The 20404-nt window shown below is 36.6% G+C and overlaps 2 protein-coding genes across 3 annotated transcripts in view; one reads left to right on the top strand and one right to left on the bottom strand.

Moving 5' to 3' along the window:
* The window catches only part of PDGFD (platelet derived growth factor D), a 268029-nt gene that overhangs the window by 124526 nt on the left and 123099 nt on the right, over positions 1 to 20404 (top strand). The window lies entirely within an intron of this gene.
* Positions 394 to 1581, bottom strand: DDI1 (DNA damage inducible 1 homolog 1). The gene has a single exon (XM_066253662.1). The coding sequence runs from the start codon at positions 1579 to 1581 to the stop codon at positions 394 to 396; it is 1188 nt and encodes a 395-aa protein (XP_066109759.1).

A 20404-nucleotide genomic window follows, 5' to 3' on the forward strand; every position in this document is an offset into this window, starting at 1 on the left:
TTTGTGTAGATGCATTGTGGGGCCTGTGATAATGGTTTCTTTCAGCCAGTTCTGAAGAATAGCAACAGGTTTGGACAAGCTGCCCTGTAATCTGATAGGATAGTGTCTCTAAAGAAAGAAGCTGCTTTTCTTTTCATTGGTTATTTGCACATCAGTTGGAGCCTCCAGAGATCCCCCAGGATGAGGTTCAGTGATCTACTCTAAGGGAAATGGAAGTGTGACCAAGATCAGACAATCACAATTTACAGGTATACAGGCCTGAGGACTTGATCCCAACGCCAGGTTTAGTTGTTACTGATGTTTTTAATGATCGTATTGCCAGTAAGCTCACATCCTATACTTTCCTGGAACCTGCGAGTCTCTCAAGTTGGTGGCTTATTAAGGACGTGTTTTTTAATGCTTTTTTCGTCCTGAACCTTTGACCGAATGTTGAATAGTATCTGCTACATCCTTGTCTGAAGAGTCTTCTTGCCCAGTGCCACTTACCAGCTTGGCACACGGGGGTAACTCTCCCTCAGGAAGAAAGTGAGTCTGGGTGCCAGTGGTGCCAATCACCAGCACATTTTTCTTCAAGTCAATGGAACATTGATGTCTCCTGAGCATATCTAGGCCCAGAAGTATGTCCATGGGCTGATCCTCAAGGATAGAGAAAGAGCATTGCAAGAAATCGCCTTCGATTTGGATCTGAGCTAGATGAACTCGGCCCATAATTCTCTGTGTGCCCACTCCTTTAGCAATCCCACCCCATCTTCTGTCCACCAGCCGTATTATATTACATCTCTCAGCACAGGCTTGGCTCATAATAGTCATCTGTGCCCCTGAGTCAACAAAAGCCTTCAAGGGATGTCCATTCACTTTGCAGTTGATATAGAGCATGGTCACTTGTCCAAAACTCTCTGGAGCCTCTTCCATTGCTATGTTCATGTTCTCCTCGATGTTTTGCTGCCGGATTTCTTCTTCTATTTTGGCCTGAACTTCCGAATCAAATGGGTCAGCAGAGTAGAGACGAAGCCTCTCTTGATCTCTCAGGGCCCTTTCCATTTGCTGATCCATCAGGACCTGAGAAAATGTCTCAAGGTTTCCGCTGAGCAGGGCGTCTGCCAAGCGGGGATTGCGTTCCTTCAGCAGGGACAGATCATGGGGATTGGCAAGCAGCATGCTTCGAATCAAGGCTGGGTTGTCTAGACCTTGAGCAGATGTCATCTTCTCTCCAGAGCCTAAGCCATGGGCCTGCTGGGCCGGTGGTGCATGGCACTGCCGGGAGCCAGAAGTCCCGGGCATGGCTACCCCCATGGAATCTACCCGAGGCAGGCTTGACATCCGCCCCGAAGGCCGACGGCTCACATTCTCCTTCTGAAGTAGAATAACCACATCGCCATCCTTGAGGCCATAGGAGCCCAGGGAAGAGTGGTCGTCGGTGAGGAGCCGCTCCATGTAGGTGATCTGGATCTCCTCGGCGGGGATGCCAGATTCGAGCTCACAGAGCATGCGGAAATTTCGGAGCTCAAAGTCCGGGCTGAGCTGGAGAGAGAAGGTGACCTCAGAGAGGTCCTTTCGCACACAGTACACAGTGACCAGCATGGCCTGGACCCAGGAGGGCCATGTAGGCAAAGGGCATCGGTTGTTCACTGGCTGACTGGAGCTGGTCTCTGCTGACAGCTCAGAGGCTCCTCAGACTGTGTGCCTTTGGTTAGTTCATGCACTTGTCAGAGTCTCATCCATGAGCCAGTCTAGGGCCTGCCTGCCAACCTCAGAGCCTGTTGCCGGGCCCCATGGAACCTTGAGGTAGCATGTTGTGTTCCAAAGTTCATTTGTATCTGTGCTGTTTGGAACTAAGAATGTCCATTCCCATAGAAACAAACATACCTAAGTCCATTCGGTTACAAGGCTAGCCCTTTAAAGCCTTTTTAATGCAGGATCTGAAAAAGATTTCAAACCCTGGCTGGATAGCTCAGTTGGTTAGAGCAGTGTCCGGAACTACAGAGATTGTGGGTTTGATCCCAGGTCAGGGCGCATACAGATCCATGTTCCTGTCTCTCTCTCTTTCCCTTCCTTGCTGTCTAAAATAAATAAAATTTTAAAAAAAGATTTCAACTCTTAACATGTTAGCATTCATTTTATTTATTTGAGAACTATATTCATTCTACTTTTACTTATCCCCCAAATGTGCTTGTTTCCTGCATGGCAAGAATCATGCTATGTGCTTGGTATGAGAAATAGGTCAGACTTGGTGTGCGCCCTTTGGGATCTCACATTATCTGGAGGGATTGATGGTAAATGGGTAAGTCATGATACGGGAGGTAAGTGCCTTTACAAAGACACATTCAGCATGCTAAGGGAATCAACAGAGCAGAGGATGTTTCTCTAAAGTGGAGACAGGATGTTGAAGGACATTGAAAGATGAACATTTTCTATGTGAAAAACGGTGAGAAACACTGCAGACAAAAAGAACAGCCTGTACAAAAGTAAAAATTCATGACAAGGCCTATCATTTCCTGTGAAAAGTAACATATCCAATTAAGAAGAGAAATATGAATATGATTTTGAATGACAAAATATATGGAGCTGGAAAAAAATTTATTTAAACCAATTCAGAGAGTCACAAATGAGTCCTAGGAATTTAAATATTATCAATAAGCAAAATTCTCCCTCCCTCAAAAAATGTAAAAAGGAGGAAATAAAAAGAGAAATAAAAGGAAATGAAAAAGACTTAAAGCAGGGTATTTGTGATTATGTTTTATTTCATTGAATTAAGGACAAGGTTTTGCAACATATGGAGGACACAGTGGCAGGAGGGATAATAGAGGCTTTCTCAGAGGCTCAAAGAGGGCGCTGTTACCAGAATATGAGAATATAAGGAAGCTAAAGCCAACGCTGTGAAAAATAAGTGTGGTTCTTAAGTAGAACAGACAGGATGAGCTCACCCACTGGGTGTGGGGAGTGTGAAAGAAGGAGTGTGTGCAGATAACAGAGAAGGTCTCCAAAATGGGACACTGGTTAGAAATAGGTCATTACCTAGGATGGATGACAGAGATGAACCTTTGAAGAGACCAATTTGACATCAGTTTTCTGTAAACGAGATGAGAATGACACATTGGATGCCAGGTATGCTTAGCTCCAGTGGTGGGATTTAAATAATTTAACAACCAGTTCTCTGCCCTAATGACTGTTTAAGTATTAAAAAAATGATATACTGAAAAGTAGTTTATTATTTCGTGCATTTAATACTTAAATGTGAACAATAAAAAAGGTACACAAAACTATCAATAGATTATGTTCTAAGAGAGAGTTTTAAAATATTAATGAAAAATATATTAAATCATACCTGACAAAAACAATAAAATAGTTATTGAAGATATTTCTGTATTTCTTCTGGATTAGCATCCTCATTTGCAATTTTTTTCAGCTATGGACAGAATGAGCATTACTACGGGTGCTTAGAATATGCTGTTGCATAGATGAACATTAAAAAAGAGTAAGGAACGTAAATTTGTGATTTCCACATTGGGTTGCTGCCCAGGCACCCACCTTAGAGAGAACCCTGATTACAAGTGCCATTTGAACTACCGGTTTGCCGAACTCAGCAAAAAATTAGGTATCAGTTCTGCCAAACCGGTGCGAACTGGCTGAATCCCACCTCTGCCTAGCCCCCCAACCCTGGGGCACAGAGCCCCCACCTACACGCACACCAGGGTTCAGGCTTGCAGAGTCAGGGGAAGTCACCATTCAGGACAAATGATGGTTGAGGAGAAAGCCGTGAGTGCCAGTTCTTGTTCTTTTTGTTTCACAAAAGTATTTTGCACTGTAAAGAGCTCAATATTCTCAGGCTTGATCTTTCCAGGTATATCCACTTAAGAATCAAAACATAGTATCCTCTGTCTGGCCTCCCAACCCACCCTGTGACCTGCAACATGGCTTAGAGGAGGATGTTGCATCAGCCTAAAGAAGTTTCCTTTGTTGGAACCTGTTTCTCTTGTGTTTGTCATCTCATGAAAACTTTATCTCAGTGCTCTAAATATCACTATTTTCATATTCTTATTCATTTGTTTTAGAAATGTTGATTAAATACCCAATGTATATGAAGCATATGTTAAGTTCTAGAGATATGCACATGAGTAATGTTAATTGTAGTCTGTGTTCTTTTCCTATAATAATTATAGGATTTTATAGTTACTATACAGTTTAAAGATCATCTCATTCAGCATCCTTCATCCATGAGACAGAACCCTAGTTACATAAAGCCCACAGCTAGTCAATAGCAGACTAGTGATTAGAACTAAGTTATAATGATGACGTTAAAGAAGTCTAGAATTAGCATGTGTTTTTTAAATTTTCTTATTGAATTTATTATGGTGACACTAGTTAATATAATTATACAGGTTTCAGATACCCAATTCTACATCTCATCTCTGTACATTGTATTGTGTGTTCACCCTCCCCCAAGTCAAGTCTTGGTCTTTCACCATTTATGCCCTTTTACCCTTCTCCAGCTTCCCCCCACATGACAATCACCACCGTGTTTATGGGCCCATAGTTTTTCTTTGCCTTGTTTTGCTCTATCTTTCCACCTCCCTTGCCCAACCCTTCTCCCCCTGATAGCTATCAGCCTGCTCTTTATGAATCTGTCTCTATTTCAATTTTAGTTCATTTTGTTCATTAGATTCCACATGTGAGTAAAATCATATGGCACTTGTCTTTCTCTGACTGACTTATTTTACTTAACATCATGATTTCCAGGTCCTTCTATGCTGTTCCAAAAGGTAAGATTTCCTTTTTCTTGTGGCTGTGTAGTATTCCATGTGTAAATGTACCACAGCTTTTCTATCCACTTGTCTAATGATGGGCACTTGGGCTGTTCCCAGATCTTGGCTATTATAAATAACACTGCAATGAACATAGGGGTGTGTATATACTTTAGAACTAGTGTTTCAAACTTCTTAGGATATATTCTCAGAAGTGGGATCGCTAGACTGAGTTCTTAAAGGAGTTCACAGTCTAAAAGAGGACACATGCACAAACACAAATACAAATTGAAGGATTAAACCAATACCACAGAAGCTGGCACAGCACGGGGAAAATTACTTAATTCTGGAGAACAAATGAAGAAGATGACGAGGTTCTTGGTCAGGGAAGGCTTCCTGAAAGATTTGGATTGCAATAGTGCCAGGAAGTGAACTACGTGGAAGTAAGCCAGGGTGGAGAAACAAAGGCTGAGAAGAGGAAGACTTGGCTTAGAGTCTTAGACTGGAAAAGAAACACTTCATGATATGGAGCACTTGACTACATTTTAGAGGAAACAGCTATAATTGCAATTTTTCTGTAGAAAAGCATGAATTATTTAGATCTCTCTTTCACTATCTGTAGAAATGGATGACCCTCAAACCCTCTGAAATATTAAGTTAATAAATTTTTCTGTAGTTCTTAACATCCTGGTAAATTCATTAGAGGTCAATAATGGTTTCCCCTGAGTTTATAAACAACTATGATGTGAGACAAGTCACATGCAAATTGCTCTGCTGCAGAACAGGTGAGGGACCAGTGAGGCCGACACTCCATGTTCCTCGTTTCCCCAAACCAGCTTTAGAAGACTGTTCTTGAAAATATAATAATCTAGGGTTTAAAAAAAAACAGTGGATATTTTTTTTTATTATTTATAGTGTTTTTTCAAGTACAGTTTACATTTAATATTATTTTGTATTAGTTTCAGGTATACGGTATAGTGGTTAGATAATCATGTACTTTATGAAGTAATTTCTCTGATAATTTTATGTATCTACCTGGCATCATACATAGTTATTACAGTATTATTGATTATCTTCCCTATGCTATATTTTATAACTGCCAATCTGTAGTTCTCAAATCTTTCACCTTTTCACCTAGTCTTCCAACCCTCCCCTCTGGTGACCATTAGTCTGTTCTCTGTATCTATGAGTCTGTTTCTGTTTTGTTTGTTCATTTATATGGTTCTTTAGATTCCCATATAAGTTAAATCATATGGTATTTGTCTTTCTCTGACTGCCTTCTCTTAGCATAAACCCCCAAGGTTTATCCATGCTGTTGCAAATGGTAAAACTTTGTTCTTCTTTATGGCTGAGTAGTATCCCACTGTGTAAATCAGGGGTCCCCAAACTTTTTACACAGGAGGCCAGTTCACTGTCCCTCAGACCATTATAGAGGGCCAGACTATAAAAAAACTATGAACAAATCCCTATGCACACTGCACATATCTTATTTTAAAGTAAAAAACAAAACAAAACGGGAACAAATACAGTATTTAAAATAAAGAACAAGTAAATTTAAATCAACAAACTGACCAGTATTTCAATGGGAACTATGCTCCTCTCACTGACCACCAATGAAAGAGGTGCCTCTTCCAGAAGTGCAGCAGGGGCCGGATAAATGGCCTCAGGGGGCCGCATGTGGCCCGTGGGCCGTAGTTTGGGGACCCCTGGTGTAAATATACCAAAGCTTTTTTATCCACTCATATATTGATGGGCTCTTGGGTTGCTTCCATAATTTGGCTATTGTAAATAATACTACAATGAACATGGGGATCCATCTACTTTTTAAAATTATTGTTTTGGGTTTCTTCAGATATATTCCTAGAAGTGGAATCACTGGGTCTTAAGGCAGTTCCATTTTTTAATTTTTGAGGTAACTCCATCTTGTTTGCCCCAGTGGCCAAACCAATCTCAATTCCCACCAACAGTACACAAGGGTTCCCTTTTGGATGAAATTACTGTTATATACTAAAGATTTATTTTGGCAAAGCAAGATTTTAGATTTGATATACAAAGAAGCTAAGTTTTTTTATGTGTATAATAGCATTGCTTTCCTTGATACTGAACATAATGCAGTACTTTTTTATCATCTTGCTGGTGGTAGTTTTTACCATTAGTGGCATTTTGTACTTATGGGTTTTTTTGCAAATTTTACCCTATACTCAGTGGTGGGATTCACCTGGTTCTCACTGGTTCAGCAGAACTGACACCTAATTTTTTTTTTTATTGAGTTTGGCAAACAGTTGTTAAAATGGCACTTGTAATCAGTGTTCTCTCTAAGGTGGGCACCTGGGCAGCCGCCCAATGTGGAAATCACAAATTTACATTCCTTACTCTTTTTTAACGTTCATCTGCTGAACAGCGTATTCTAAGTGCCTGTAGTAATGTTCATTCTGTTAATAGGTGAAAAAGTTTGACAGAACTATGCTTGTAATATATATTTATTCTTTTCATAAGACTCATTATACCTTTGATGAAATACTACATTTTAATTCCTTCGTGTTTGTTACTTCAGTAAACAAATATATAATGTAAAGAGAAAAAGTGCCAAACAACCAGGGGGAGATAAGCTGTCATTGGAAATACCTTAAACAACAGTTTTATTGTTTTTTGTCAGGTATTATTTAATTTTTTTATTAATATTTTAAAATTTTCTTATAACATAACCTAATTCTGTGTACGTCTTTTATTGTTCTCATTTAAGTATTAAATGCATGAAATAATAAACTACCTTTTGGTATATCTTCTTTTTATACTTGAAATGGTCATTAGGGCAGAGAACCAGTTGTTAAATTATTTGAATCCCACCACTGCCTTTCCTGAGAACACACAAAAGAAATCAAGGAGCCTCAAGGTTTGGACATTTAACTCTCATTATTCCATACATCACATGATGTTAGGCTTGGCAAAGATCCTTTGGATTCTCTAGTTCAGCTACACATCTAAGCCTTAAACCTCTGTTGCAAAACAGCCTGGAATCTGGAAAGTTAAGCACAGCTTCCTGGGGATGTTAAGTACTGTACTTCTTTTTACATATTGTCAGATTCTTTCATTTTACTCATCACTGTCAGTGATTCAAATACTATGTACAAGGTGGGGCAAAAGTAGTTTCATAGTTGTTCATAAGGAAAATAATACAATAATTAATAAATAATAATACAAAAGTAAACTCTGTGTTTCTTGTATTCACAACTGTAAACCTAATCTTGCCCCACCCTGTGTATAATTCCCTTACCTCAAAATTTTAATTAAAAGAATCTTCTGATTATGTAATAAACTGGAGGTTCACTGGGATTATATATAGATACCGTTGGCCCTAGCCAGTGGACTCACTGGTAGAGCATCAATCCAGCTTGCAGAACTCCTAAATTCTATTCCCAGTCAGGGCACACAGGAAAAGCGACCATCTGCTTCTGACCCCTCCCCCTTCTCTCTCCCTCTCCCTCTCTCTTTTTCCCTTTCACAACCATGGTTCAGTTAATTTGAGTGCATTAGGATCAGGCACTGAGGATAACTTTGTGGAGCCTCCTCTTCAGACACTAAAAATAGCTCGGTTGCAAGCATGGCCCCAGATGGGCAGAGCATTGGCCCCAGACAAGGGTCACTGGTTGGATCCTGGTCAGGGCACATGCAGGAGTCTGTCTCTGTATCTCCCTTCCTCTCACTTAAAAAAAAAAGAAAAAAAGAAGATATGGTTAAAAGTAAAATGTTTTTATACCATAAATCTATATTGCCCAGACCACTGAGAAATGAATGCTGTGAATTATCTAGGTGTGCTAATGTAAGTAACTGAAGGTTATTGCAGCTTTTTTTGAGGAGCCTTTTGTATGCCCTTACTTTCTTCCCTGGTAAGTACAATATGGGAAGATAATTGAATCTTTGATAAGTGAGACTCTTGCAAGTTCTTGGGGCTATCATTCAGAAAATCAATTCTCATTGTATAGCCTAAATACCCAGAAATTAGAAAAGATGACACTGATTTCACACTGACCAGTAAGTAACCCAAAGTTATTTTTTGGAATAAGTCTACCATAATACCTTATACAATTTTTCTTTATAAAACTTCATGCAACAAAATATCCAGATAATTGATGGTCCCACTTTAGTACCGTCACTTGATGTCTAAAGTACCGTCTCTTGCTTTACAGAACAAAAAATGACTTTTCTTTAAAAAAAAATGAAGAGTAGCTACATAAATGGCTTATGTAGCATATACAATAATTAAAATATTTTAAGCAAGTATATTAGCTTTCTGTGTCTGGCTTTCTTCCTTTATGTGACAGGTATTACTTTTAATATAAAGTTTAATCAAGCTTTATTAAAACAGTTAAATCATCACTTGAGATTTTCAGTGCAACTTAGGAAAAATGCAGAATTTTCAAAGCAGTATCCTTAGGTTAAAATTAATTTAACTACTGTTCTGTTTCCCTTATAATAATATAATAAAGTGTGTTAGAATTGTCATAAATGAACAACATTTTTTTCAGATGGGTTATCATTTAATAGATACATTAAAAGTGCTTTAATGAAAATTGAACCATTTATTAGTATATTAGGAGGTTTGCCATATGAAAAGGCAGAAAATTGCCCATCTTTGAAGCTTAAACACCATTCTATCTTTCTAAGATATGTAATTGAAAAAAATCAGGACACCTAAGAATTTAATGTGTGTAAACCTTCTGGGAACTCAGCGAATAGTTTTTATTTTGTTTTGTTTTGTGTGTGTTCTTTTTTTAGCATAAAGAGAGAGACCATGAATAGAAGACGTGTGTGCATGCACACACACACACACACACACATACACACAGTGGTACCCACACACACACATGGAGAGAGGAAAAACAAGAGAGTGAGCAAGTACACACTCAGGACACGTTTTCAATTACCTTGAAAGTGCAATTGAAAGATTATGTCATTTTCCATCAAAGAATATTTTTATGGTGCATATTATTGCTTAATTTATAAATTATTAGTTTTAACATTGTACCATGAAAAGAGATGCATTTTAAGTTCTATATTGCATGTGTAAAATAGTACAATATAACAATCTCTTGGCTTTTTAAAAATATATAAAGTCTATCAAAAGGAATGTTTATAGGTCACATGGAAAATAATATAATAATTAATAAACAATAATACAAGAATAAACTGTGTTTTATGTACCCAAAAGTAGAAATAAACCTACTTTTGCCATACCCTGTATATTTCTAGGTTCTGACTGTGCATGTGTGTGTGTTTGCTGCTGCAATATTTTGCTTTATGGTCCCCTTTAATGTCTTACTTATACAAAAATTACTCTGATCTGCGGGATACATGCTTTTTTATTGAAGGTTTAAAGGTTACTTGCAATTTGTGCCTGACCAAGCAGTGGCACAGTGGATAGGTAGAGCATTGGCCTGGGATGCTGAAGCCTCCGAGGTTGCTGACTTGAGCACAAGGTCTCTGTCTTGAGCAAGGTGTCTCTAGCTCAGTTGGATGCCCCTGGTCAAGGCACATATGAGAAAGCAACCAATGAACAACTAAGGTACCACAACAAAGAATTGGCGCACCTCATCTCTCTCTCCCTTCTTGTCTCCCTGTCCCTGTCTTTCTCTCTCTTTTTCTCACTAAAAAAAAAATTAAAAAATAAAAAATAAAGGTTACTTGCAATTTGTGAAAGAAACATTTATAGATTAAATAAATGACTTACCACTTTGTGGATCAACAGTTACAACAGTAACATCTTTCTTATGTACCTTAGAAAAAGGAAAGTTTTCATGTTTCTATTCCTGCTGTAGAGGATAATGATGTAACACAAAACAGTAAGAGTAATGATAATAGGGCCCTATGTTTTTAATTCAGCTGTGATTGAGGTAACTTATTCAAATTATTTTTTTATTATGTACAACTTTATAATAAATTGTAATCATGTCATTTAAAAACCATTGTCACTAAATGTTAAAAATACCAAAGTGACCTACTTATAAATTAAAATATACTTTAATAACTCCAATATAAATTTTCATAATCAAAATATTAATGGTTTCATCTACATGAATTTATCATTGCATGTATTATCCTGAAAATGAGAAATTAGTTGGTTCATATGGTGTTAATAATTAATCAACAAAGTATTAACATCTCAGCATCTTTTAGGTGACCATAATTTCTTAGGATAATTGACAGAAAAGATACATATTTCTGAACATATTCTTTAGTCTCCAAGAGCAACAGTGTGCATTAGACTAAAACATCAAACAAGAGGTTTAAAAGTTAGCACATTTTAAAAGTATTTTTATACTTTTATTTTAAAAATTCTATCCTTATTTCATTAAAACTATCTGCATGAGATATTTACTCCATTAGTTATTTTTTTTATGTCAGATACCTTACCTATTTCAACCTTGAAACGTCAAAGTTTCCAACACAGGGTCTATTATGATGTATAACCAGAAATAATTGAATGGCAAAATAACCACAGACCTACATTTGGCAAGAATCCACATAAAAGAGTGGCAATAAAATCCTAGATCTTCATGAGTCCTTTCTCACTGCTGCCATGAGTCTGCCGCTAAGGTTTGAAATTAATTCAAATTGGTTTTCTACTTAGTACTAATTTTTTATGTGTGATTTCTATGCTTTTATGTTGTTTGTCCTTCCAGTATAGTCATTCCTAGTATAAAATCAGTGGAGAGCAACCTCATTCTTTGAAAGTGTCTTGATTTAGCTTCATTCATTTTCCAGAAGTATATATATTTAGAAAAATATAAACTTGTTTAGTATTATAGTTTTCTGCTATTTGGAGATGAGCTCAGAAACATGTTAATAATTTCTCACAGCAAATATTTAATGAACATTTCCCATGAGCAAGTTAGTGGCCCGGGAGCTTTGAGGACAGAAGAATGAATAGGAGTCACCTATTAGCAGAGATAAGACTCATGTCCTTTGAATTATTTTACATAAGAGAAATTAATGAGTCATGACAGAGATGTAAATAAAATACGGTGTTTGCTTAGAAGAAATAATTGTTGCTTGTTGGGGGTGGTGAAGTACAGGACGTGGGTAGGACTAGGCACTCATTGAGTTGAGCCTGGAAGAATGATTGGATCACAACCATAGTTAAATTTTACTTATCTAGGTTTAGAGGAACAATCCTTTCCTAAGGTATCATACCTTTCACTCAACTCCCTTCTCCTCACATAAGCATACATTTTACTGTTTATTGGTTATAGATGCTATAACCAAATGGACGCCATAGGATTGTAGAATTGGTGCAGGAAAAAAATAGTAGTTTAGCATTCTTAGAAAGTTGTCTTCCCAACACAAACAGACTCAAACAGAATGAATGCCCATGTTTCTTTCTGTGACAGAGCCTGACTAGCTGAGTTAAGAGGCAGTCTAAATTTTAGGAGGAAAAGCCTGTGAAGTTCCTGAATTGAAATCCGTGTAGGTATTTTTCTCAGCTCACCTGCACGTGTTAGTTTGCAAAGATTCCTTCAAGACTTAGGCATACACGGCCCACCAAGTCTTAGTTTATGGTACTCTCTAGCCTATGAGATATCAGAAAATGAGGAGGGACTGCATCAGGAATTTCCAAAGTCCTTGTGGGGACTCTTAATATGAATGTATAAAATTAGTGAATATCATATATTAGTTTTAAAGAAAGTGCTGATGGAATGACATACATATTTATGACATAATGCAGAACTTTCTGAAAGTAACCAGTTTTTATATCATATTATCCACATACATGAGACTGCTAACGATACTGTAGAGAGTAATAGCATGTCATCTACCCAAACAGGAAGGACCTGATGCCTCTAGCCACTGACCTTGCCACCCAAAAGCTAGTTACATGGCAACTCTATTTATGGTGACACTTTGGGTTAACTGTCTTTACAGCATGCATGTATGTTAGTTTCCTGACAGAGCAAAGATATAGTGAAAAGATCTCAAATAAATAAAACACACAACATAGTCAATGGGCTATTTCCTGAATTATATGCATGCTATGTTCCTACAACTGTTTTATACGAGAGAAAATTTCCAGATTGTTGTTTATATAGCTTCCTCTATTCTAAACAGCAGCTGAGTTAATTGATCATCATGGTAAATAGCATGGCTAAAACCCATCTGTTTATAGAATATAATTGTATCCCAACCATGAAAATGAGAAATAAAGCCTGTTCAACAAAAGTTTTAATTTAAAAAAAAAACCACAGAAAATAAAAGAGAAATTAACTCATCTTCTTTTTATTTTCCAAAAAATTTAATTTACCAGCCAAGAGGCTATGAGAATTATTTTTAGACCATCAAAATGATATCAGTTTCAGAGCATTTTTCTTTGTATTATTGGAATGATGTGGGACTGTTATTGTCTCCACAGGCTCTCTTTCTGTTCTGAGAGACATGAAATTTCTGTACCCATCTCTATCTCTGTCCCATTGTTATTTCCATTTCACTTATGAATATTCTATTTTACTCAGCTCATAAAGTGCACTTACCTGCTTATAATCGCCTGTTTACTTCTGGTATGGTAAAATGCTTCAGTGGGCTTATTCATAGAACATATGTAGTTTCTCTTCAGAGGCCTCCAAAGGACAGGAACTAATCAGAGTAACCATATACTTTCAAAATCACTTTCTGATGTATCACTGATTTTTTTTCTTTACAAACCTTAAACGAAGTGGAACAGAAATGTCAAAGCAATCTAATAAAACTGTTTTTGAGTCTTTTATATTTTGTATTTTCTTATTTTTCTTCAAAACAAAACACTTAATTTTGACTAAAGACTTGGTTTGATTTCATGCTCTTACTGTAGTGTTTCTCATCTAGAATATAGAGTTGTGGTGGGCTCTTTGAGTGTGAGGCCAAGAGACATTAGACCAGATATTCTAAAGATAACTTGTAAATTACTGCTAATGCAACATAAAATCCACTGATGTTAGATAGACCTTAAAAAGTGGAGCAAACAATGATAACTTCAAGTAGGAGATGCAATTTGTGTTTGTTAGGATGAATATGTAACAAATGTATCTAGCAGTTAGACTCAGATGGCCACCTTCTCTTTCATAGCCCTAAGTAAGATCAAAATCCTTTATGGTATTGAATTTCTCATCTAAAATAACTAGGATCATCATGGATAGAAAGAAACCTCAATTAAAGAAAAATATCATGCTGCACTTTTAATAAAATAGACTCTAAGTGAATCACTTCTTAGAAAGAAGGCTGTGTGTTCTGTTCTTTGAAAATAATCACTCAGTCTACCTCTGTGTCCAAAAGGAATAATATCAACAAAATACAGACCTCTTCAAACACTAGTTTCAAAAAATTTAATCAAGATACATTATTCTGTACTTACGTATTCTTTATCTGCAGTTATGGAAAGAAAACACACATACACATACACACACAACCTGTATGTTCCATCAGTGAGATAGCAAGCCTGTTATAAATTTGAAGTCATAAAAGTAGGGTTTTAGTTTCCTAACTTTGTCATTCATTATTGAATGCCCTTGGACAAAACATTAATTTTGTTTAGCCTTGTTATCTTTTATGTAAAATGGGGATGATGGCAATCTCTTTTCCAGAGGATTTCGGTGTGAACTTAATGGATAATTTGAATTTGTCTTGTAAATGGAAAAGGATTCTACTGAAGTAAGTTATGTTTTCCTCATATAAGTACAAATAATAATTAACAACCTAGAAAGGTAAGAAGAGAGAAAGGAATTTATAAATCCTAAAGAAACTATGTAGACTAATTTTTAACGCTTTATTAACTTTAATTGTATGCTTTTGTGCTTCTGAGCTTTTTCTACTCCGTTCAACCATGCTGTCCAGAATAGCAGTAAGATGTGATCATCGAATCTGTTTCAAAACCAGAAAGTATCCTCCAAAAGTTGAATAAGTCAATTCCTTAATAGTGCATTATGTCAACAATTAATTCTTGTCATTTTTAACCATAACAATCTGAAAGGTGTTTTTGTAGGTTAAAAACAGGAGACAAGGGTCCTGCTCATTGGGTACTTATAGAATTATTGAGCAGACAGAAGATAGTAAAAAGAAAATCTGTTCACCATAATTAAGACTGAAAAAGTGTTGCATAGTAAATCAAGATAGTATTGCTTATATTTTGTATAACCAAACTGCTGATATTGACAGCAAGAATATAAGTATAGTCTTTCCTATAAATTATGATTGTGGACAGTTATGCCTTAGCTGGAACAAAAAGTGTGACTCATTCTAAAAAACACTTTCTCAAAGGCCTTTTTATTTTCTTTATTAACCAAACCCTGAGAGCAAATTACAGAGCTGAGTATTTTACCGAGTAGATGCTCAGAGTCATTAGGACTGGACAGTGTAACCATGAGGCCACGAGGTTTGCGAACATAGGAAGTGTCTCAGCACAATGAATGGCAGCCATCTGAAAGTTTCTTGAAGAACTCAATTTTGACAGAGGTCATTGATCCTGTGGCCTTGAGACAATAGATGCAATCTCTTAGAGAAGGACCTTCATTTGGATAGTGTACCTTATTAGTTAAAAAAAATACCAAAAAAATAAAACCCCTTTGATCACTCTCTCAATATGTGTATGTTTATAAACTCTATTTAGTACTGTACAACATTATAAAATATAAAAATGATACATGGTTTAAATTCATCATTTAAAATGAATACAAATAGAAATTCTACTACATTTTCCCTGCCCTCACCAATGGATCTTGAGGTACAAAAACATCACTGTTGAGACTATTGAAAAGCAATTAAGCTTGGATACTTTGAATGTAGAGCCAACAGTCAGGCTTCCTTTCAAGATGGAATAGATTGAGGGCAAGAGTTCAGACAAAGCATAGTTTGCAAAGACTTGCAGAAAACCTTATGTGGAATGGCACATTCATGGGTTGACATAAGCCTCTCCTCATGTGGTGTTCAGCTAGGTGAAGGTCAGGAGAAGAGAATGTGTCAGCCAGAGCCACGAGTCTGAACAAAAGCAGTAAAGGCAGGAGCAGCAGGAACACAATTCCACCTACCCTAGCTTCCCACCCACTGTACTGACAGACAGGCAGAGAGGCTCTGGGCATGGGAGGGCCCCTGTAGAGAGCCCCACTTGGGACCTGACAGTCAGGTGATAAGGGCAGATCCAAAAGAAAAGGGAGAAGTAAGGAAATCAGGTTGAGAAACCCTACCTTTGCTTTCCGGTGGCTGGGGAAATCAATCAGTTCTTCAGGAAGAGCATTCTGCTGAATTTTGTGAGGTGTGTACCTTTGAAGCAGGTACTGTTACTACTGTTACTGCCCTGGCTCATCACTCTGAGCCAACGTCTATGCTCCCAAAGATGCTGACTGTTTACCATTTCTGTGCTCTTGTGTTTTGGTTTCTCTACCCGCAGGGAGTCTGCTCAGACCTCCTCACCCTGGAAGTGCTGGGGCTTTAATGTCCCCAGGAGCAACTCTCCAACAGTGCAAGACAGAATTCAGGGGTTAAATATCACCAGCTTCTCCAGTTCTCTGGGGACAAGTCTAAAGTATGCTCCATATGGCCCCTCAGAGGGGTTGAACTGAAGTTGCCCATAGCAATAATGCACTTGGTAGACATTCTTCCTGTCTTGTCTCGGTTTATCTGCTTTCTCATTTGTGCTTTTTGGGATAGCCTCCCAAATAAAGACTACCTGCACCCACATCCTATCTCAGTGTTAGTGTCTGAGGAGAGCCAAATCATAAAGGAATGATAAGATCACAAATTTATCTGTTGTAGTGTATGTGTGTGTGTCTCCAAATTATGTCTCCTAGAATCTCAAAGTTTTATGTAAATTTTACAAAAATATAAATACAGTGGAATTATACCCCAAACTATCTGGTCAAAATTATAGTGCTTGAATCAAGGATTAATGTAGCTTTTAACAATTCTACATGTCCTCTAACGATGTTCTCAACTGTTGCTCTAAATTAGTTGTTTCACATTCAAAAGTACCCCGTTGATAAATCTTACAGTTTTCTATATTTGGTATTTAAAGTATACAATAAAATGTATCAGCAGACAATTTGACATATATCGTAAGGGCATGAACTTTGGGTATACTGAGATTCAGTTCCCTACTTTGACACTTTTAGTTGTGTGCATAAATTTCTTTACAATTTAAAGAAGGCTCTCATGTTGCTACTCTGTGGACTCCTAAGAAATCACTGGACATTTATTAAGGGGCTTATTTTCAAATATTGATCATGTTAAGATACTTGGCTAAGGCTATGTTCTGTATTCTGCCCATAACTTCTTGAGATCGCTTCTTCAGTCGAGCTTATACACGCTTGACACTTAAATGTGCAAACAAGTAATTTGTATGCTCACTTTTGACAGCAGCCTTATGTGTGTCTCTCATTGTTTTGACAATATAAGCCAATATTAAAGAGACAGTGACTTCAGTCTCAGTTATTTGTATGCAAGTCAGTCAATTTATTGTGATTCTTGAAAGAAAATTTATATTCTCTGACCAATTTGTTTTATGTGAAATGTGGTTAAACTAGTAGCACAGTAAGTAAGGAATGTGTTGTTCCATTTCTTTTTGCATCACAACATCATGTTCAAATGCATTCTCAGGCTTATATTTGGAGATCTTAATCCTTTTGATTTACCTATTTTATCATTAAAATTTACAGTCCAAGATGAAAACTCCTTGACACTAAATGCCAAAATGTGTATTTTTTGTGACCTTTTCCACTAAGGTCCGAACAGAAAGCACATCTTTGCTCGTGATTGTTTTTCCTGAGTGTCTTATTTTTGCCCTGTGACACATATGTTTATGTTTGTAAGAGGCTGTCAAACGCAAAGATTTTGAAAAAATGTTTGAGACCATATTAACACTGGGTAAAGTGTCCCAAGTTTGATACCTTTTTTCTTAGGTCAGCAATGTTTATATATTAAAACAGGTTTATGTTAGAGACAAAGATTTTGGTTATTTCACCCTGAAGGTGACTTTTAGGTGTTAGAGGGAAATCATTTCTAAGAGAATTTCTGCAGTAAATGTGTAAGTTGAAATCGGCATTTTGCCAACCTATAAACTTCTGTTTGAGAGTCCATGGTAGTTACAATACTAGTTCATCATTGGAAGGGAAATGCTAAGCATCTATGTTTACTTGATGATTACTTAGATCATGTTTACTTAATCTTTATTCTATAGCTACATGTTTTTCATGGTTTAGATATGTGACACTTCTTAACAGTAAATGTCTTTACATGATGTTAAGACTAGACACTAGGAGAAATTATGAAGTTTACAAAGAATGGCTCATAATGTATCTTTTTATGAAAAAGCAAAAACTATTGAAAAGAATGATTAATGCCATCTTTTTTTCCATGTACTCAAAATCAACACTTTTTACATGCTGCCAAATATGTAGGTGCATTTCTAAAATGATTATATAAGTCTGTTTTTGGGGAACTGAGAAAAATGGAAGTAACTTTGCCTTATTGATTGCAAAAGAATGATTGAATCTCTTGAGATCAAGAGCTCCCTGAAAAGACAGGATGACTGACATTTTATTTGAAATGCATTGGAGCAAAGAAATTTATAGTTTAGAAAGATGTGAGTAAAACACTACTTAAAAATATTTTTGCTGCTTCTCTTACAGCTGTTATTTACGACAGGTCTCAGTTATTTAATTATACCTTATTCCAGAATATATTCAAGGTCAGAATTGTGGCAAATTTTTAATTATATACAAAGCTATACAAAGTGTAACATTTCACCCTTGGGGAGCCCCCCAAAAGGCTGTATCCTCTTTATTAAGTGAGCTGCTGCAGAGTTTGGCTATGGTTACTAAATCAAAGGTTTCTGTGCATGTTTTGATCCTTTGGGCAATAGTTCTTCCATAGTTTTCATTTTTGACTAACTTTGAACAAATAAAAACAGTGTTTACATTTTTATATAGTCATTACTCAAACAGTATTCAGGAAAGTTTTCAACAACTATAAAAATGGCTTGTAAACTAAGTGTGCATGTACATACCTAAATTTATCCAAATATTTGTTAAGGTTCAGGTGTATACCCTAAATTTTGGCTTAACATTATAAAACCAAAAACCAAGGTAAAATATTGTTTCACTTTTATTTTTGTAAATTTTAAGGTCAGATTTTTTTCCTCCTTGTAATGTGTTTGACACCAACTATCTTGGAAATTGACCAAGGAAACTGGAAGAGTAAGAGCTGTTCTTTATTATTGCTACACAAAGTATATATTGCTGTACTATCACACTCTAAGCAATAATTATGAAAATATTATTCTATACGCAATCTTATTAGTCCAGTATACTCACAAAAGCTGCATATATTAATGCAGTTTTCTCTCAAAGCTCTTGAGTACAATTATCCATCTTGAACATTCTCCTGATGGAGTCCATTAAGTTAGAACTTGAAGGAAAAGTACAAAGAATAGTAGAAAATCAGTTGAGTTCATGCTGTGGAATAAGAACTCTATTTTTACATTAGCATAATTATTTTAAGAAAACAAACTGGAGAGTATAGCTTTATACATGTCAGCATGCATGCCTTCTACTATTAGCTTAAAATTCCTCCTCTTTAGTAAATGATTAAAGTCTATTATATCCCAGTTTAAAACATTCTTTTTTTATTAACAAATTTCTGGTATTTAGACATCACGTGCTATTTTTTGTTCTTTGCTACAGTAAATGGGGAAGAAAATAAGGAAGGATGGTCCTTCCCTTGTATCAGAGCCTGAATAGGGATTCTCAGAACTTATAAAATCAGGAGTTTTTAACACCTGCCTGAATGTGCTATTTGAAAATCTAATTATCAGTACCTCTCCCACCATGTGCATGGCCAGGGTGTTAATATACCCTCTCCAACATTATCCATTTCAGCAGCTATCCATCACCTTGACTCTTAGAAGTTTCCCTTCATACATGTATTAGCTAGCTATTTGCAGAGCAAGTCATGTTAACAATCTCAAAATTTGTGGCTTAAAACAAAAATAATTTATTCTCACTCATGTTTCTAGGGTAAAATGGAATTTGGCTAAAGTAGAAGAGGCTTGTATGGTTGGCTCCTACATTCAGATTTATCTACATCACCTCTGTGTGTCTTTCATGCTTTCCCATCCTTAGCCTAACAGGCTACCCAATGCATGTGCTTCTCGTGGTGATAATGTAGGTGCAAGAGGGTTGAACAGAAACACGGGATAATGCCTAAGGCTTAGGCTCAGAATTGCCAGCTCTAGTAGCTCTAGAATAGCTCTCCAACTAACAATGTTAGTGATTCAGTAGATCAAACTGAAGGGAATTAGTCAATTGCTAGTTTTCCCTGGACTGGTGTAGCTCACCTGTGATCCAAAGACCTGTTGCCATTCCCTTGAACCCTTTATCCACAATAAGTTAATAACCAAAATTTATAAAGAACTTATAAAACTCAACACTGGGAAGATAAACAATCCAATTAAAAAATGGGCAAAAGAAATGAATAGACACTTCTCCAAAGAGGACATACAGATGGCCAATAGGCATATGAAAACATGCTCAACATCACTAATCATTAGAGAAATGCAAATTAAAACCACAATGAGATATCACCTCACACCTGACAGAATGGTGCTTATTAACAAAACAACACATAATAAGTGCTGGAGAAGGTATGGA

This window comes from Saccopteryx bilineata, chromosome 1 (assembly GCF_036850765.1).
Source record: "Saccopteryx bilineata isolate mSacBil1 chromosome 1, mSacBil1_pri_phased_curated, whole genome shotgun sequence".
In the NCBI taxonomy this organism is placed as follows: domain Eukaryota; kingdom Metazoa; phylum Chordata; class Mammalia; order Chiroptera; family Emballonuridae; genus Saccopteryx; species Saccopteryx bilineata.

Excerpts from the sequence above, each read along its gene's own strand:
- DDI1 (XM_066253662.1), bottom strand. The coding sequence starts at position 1,581 with ATGCTGGTCACTGTGTACTGTGTGCGAAAGGACCTCTCTGAGGTCACC.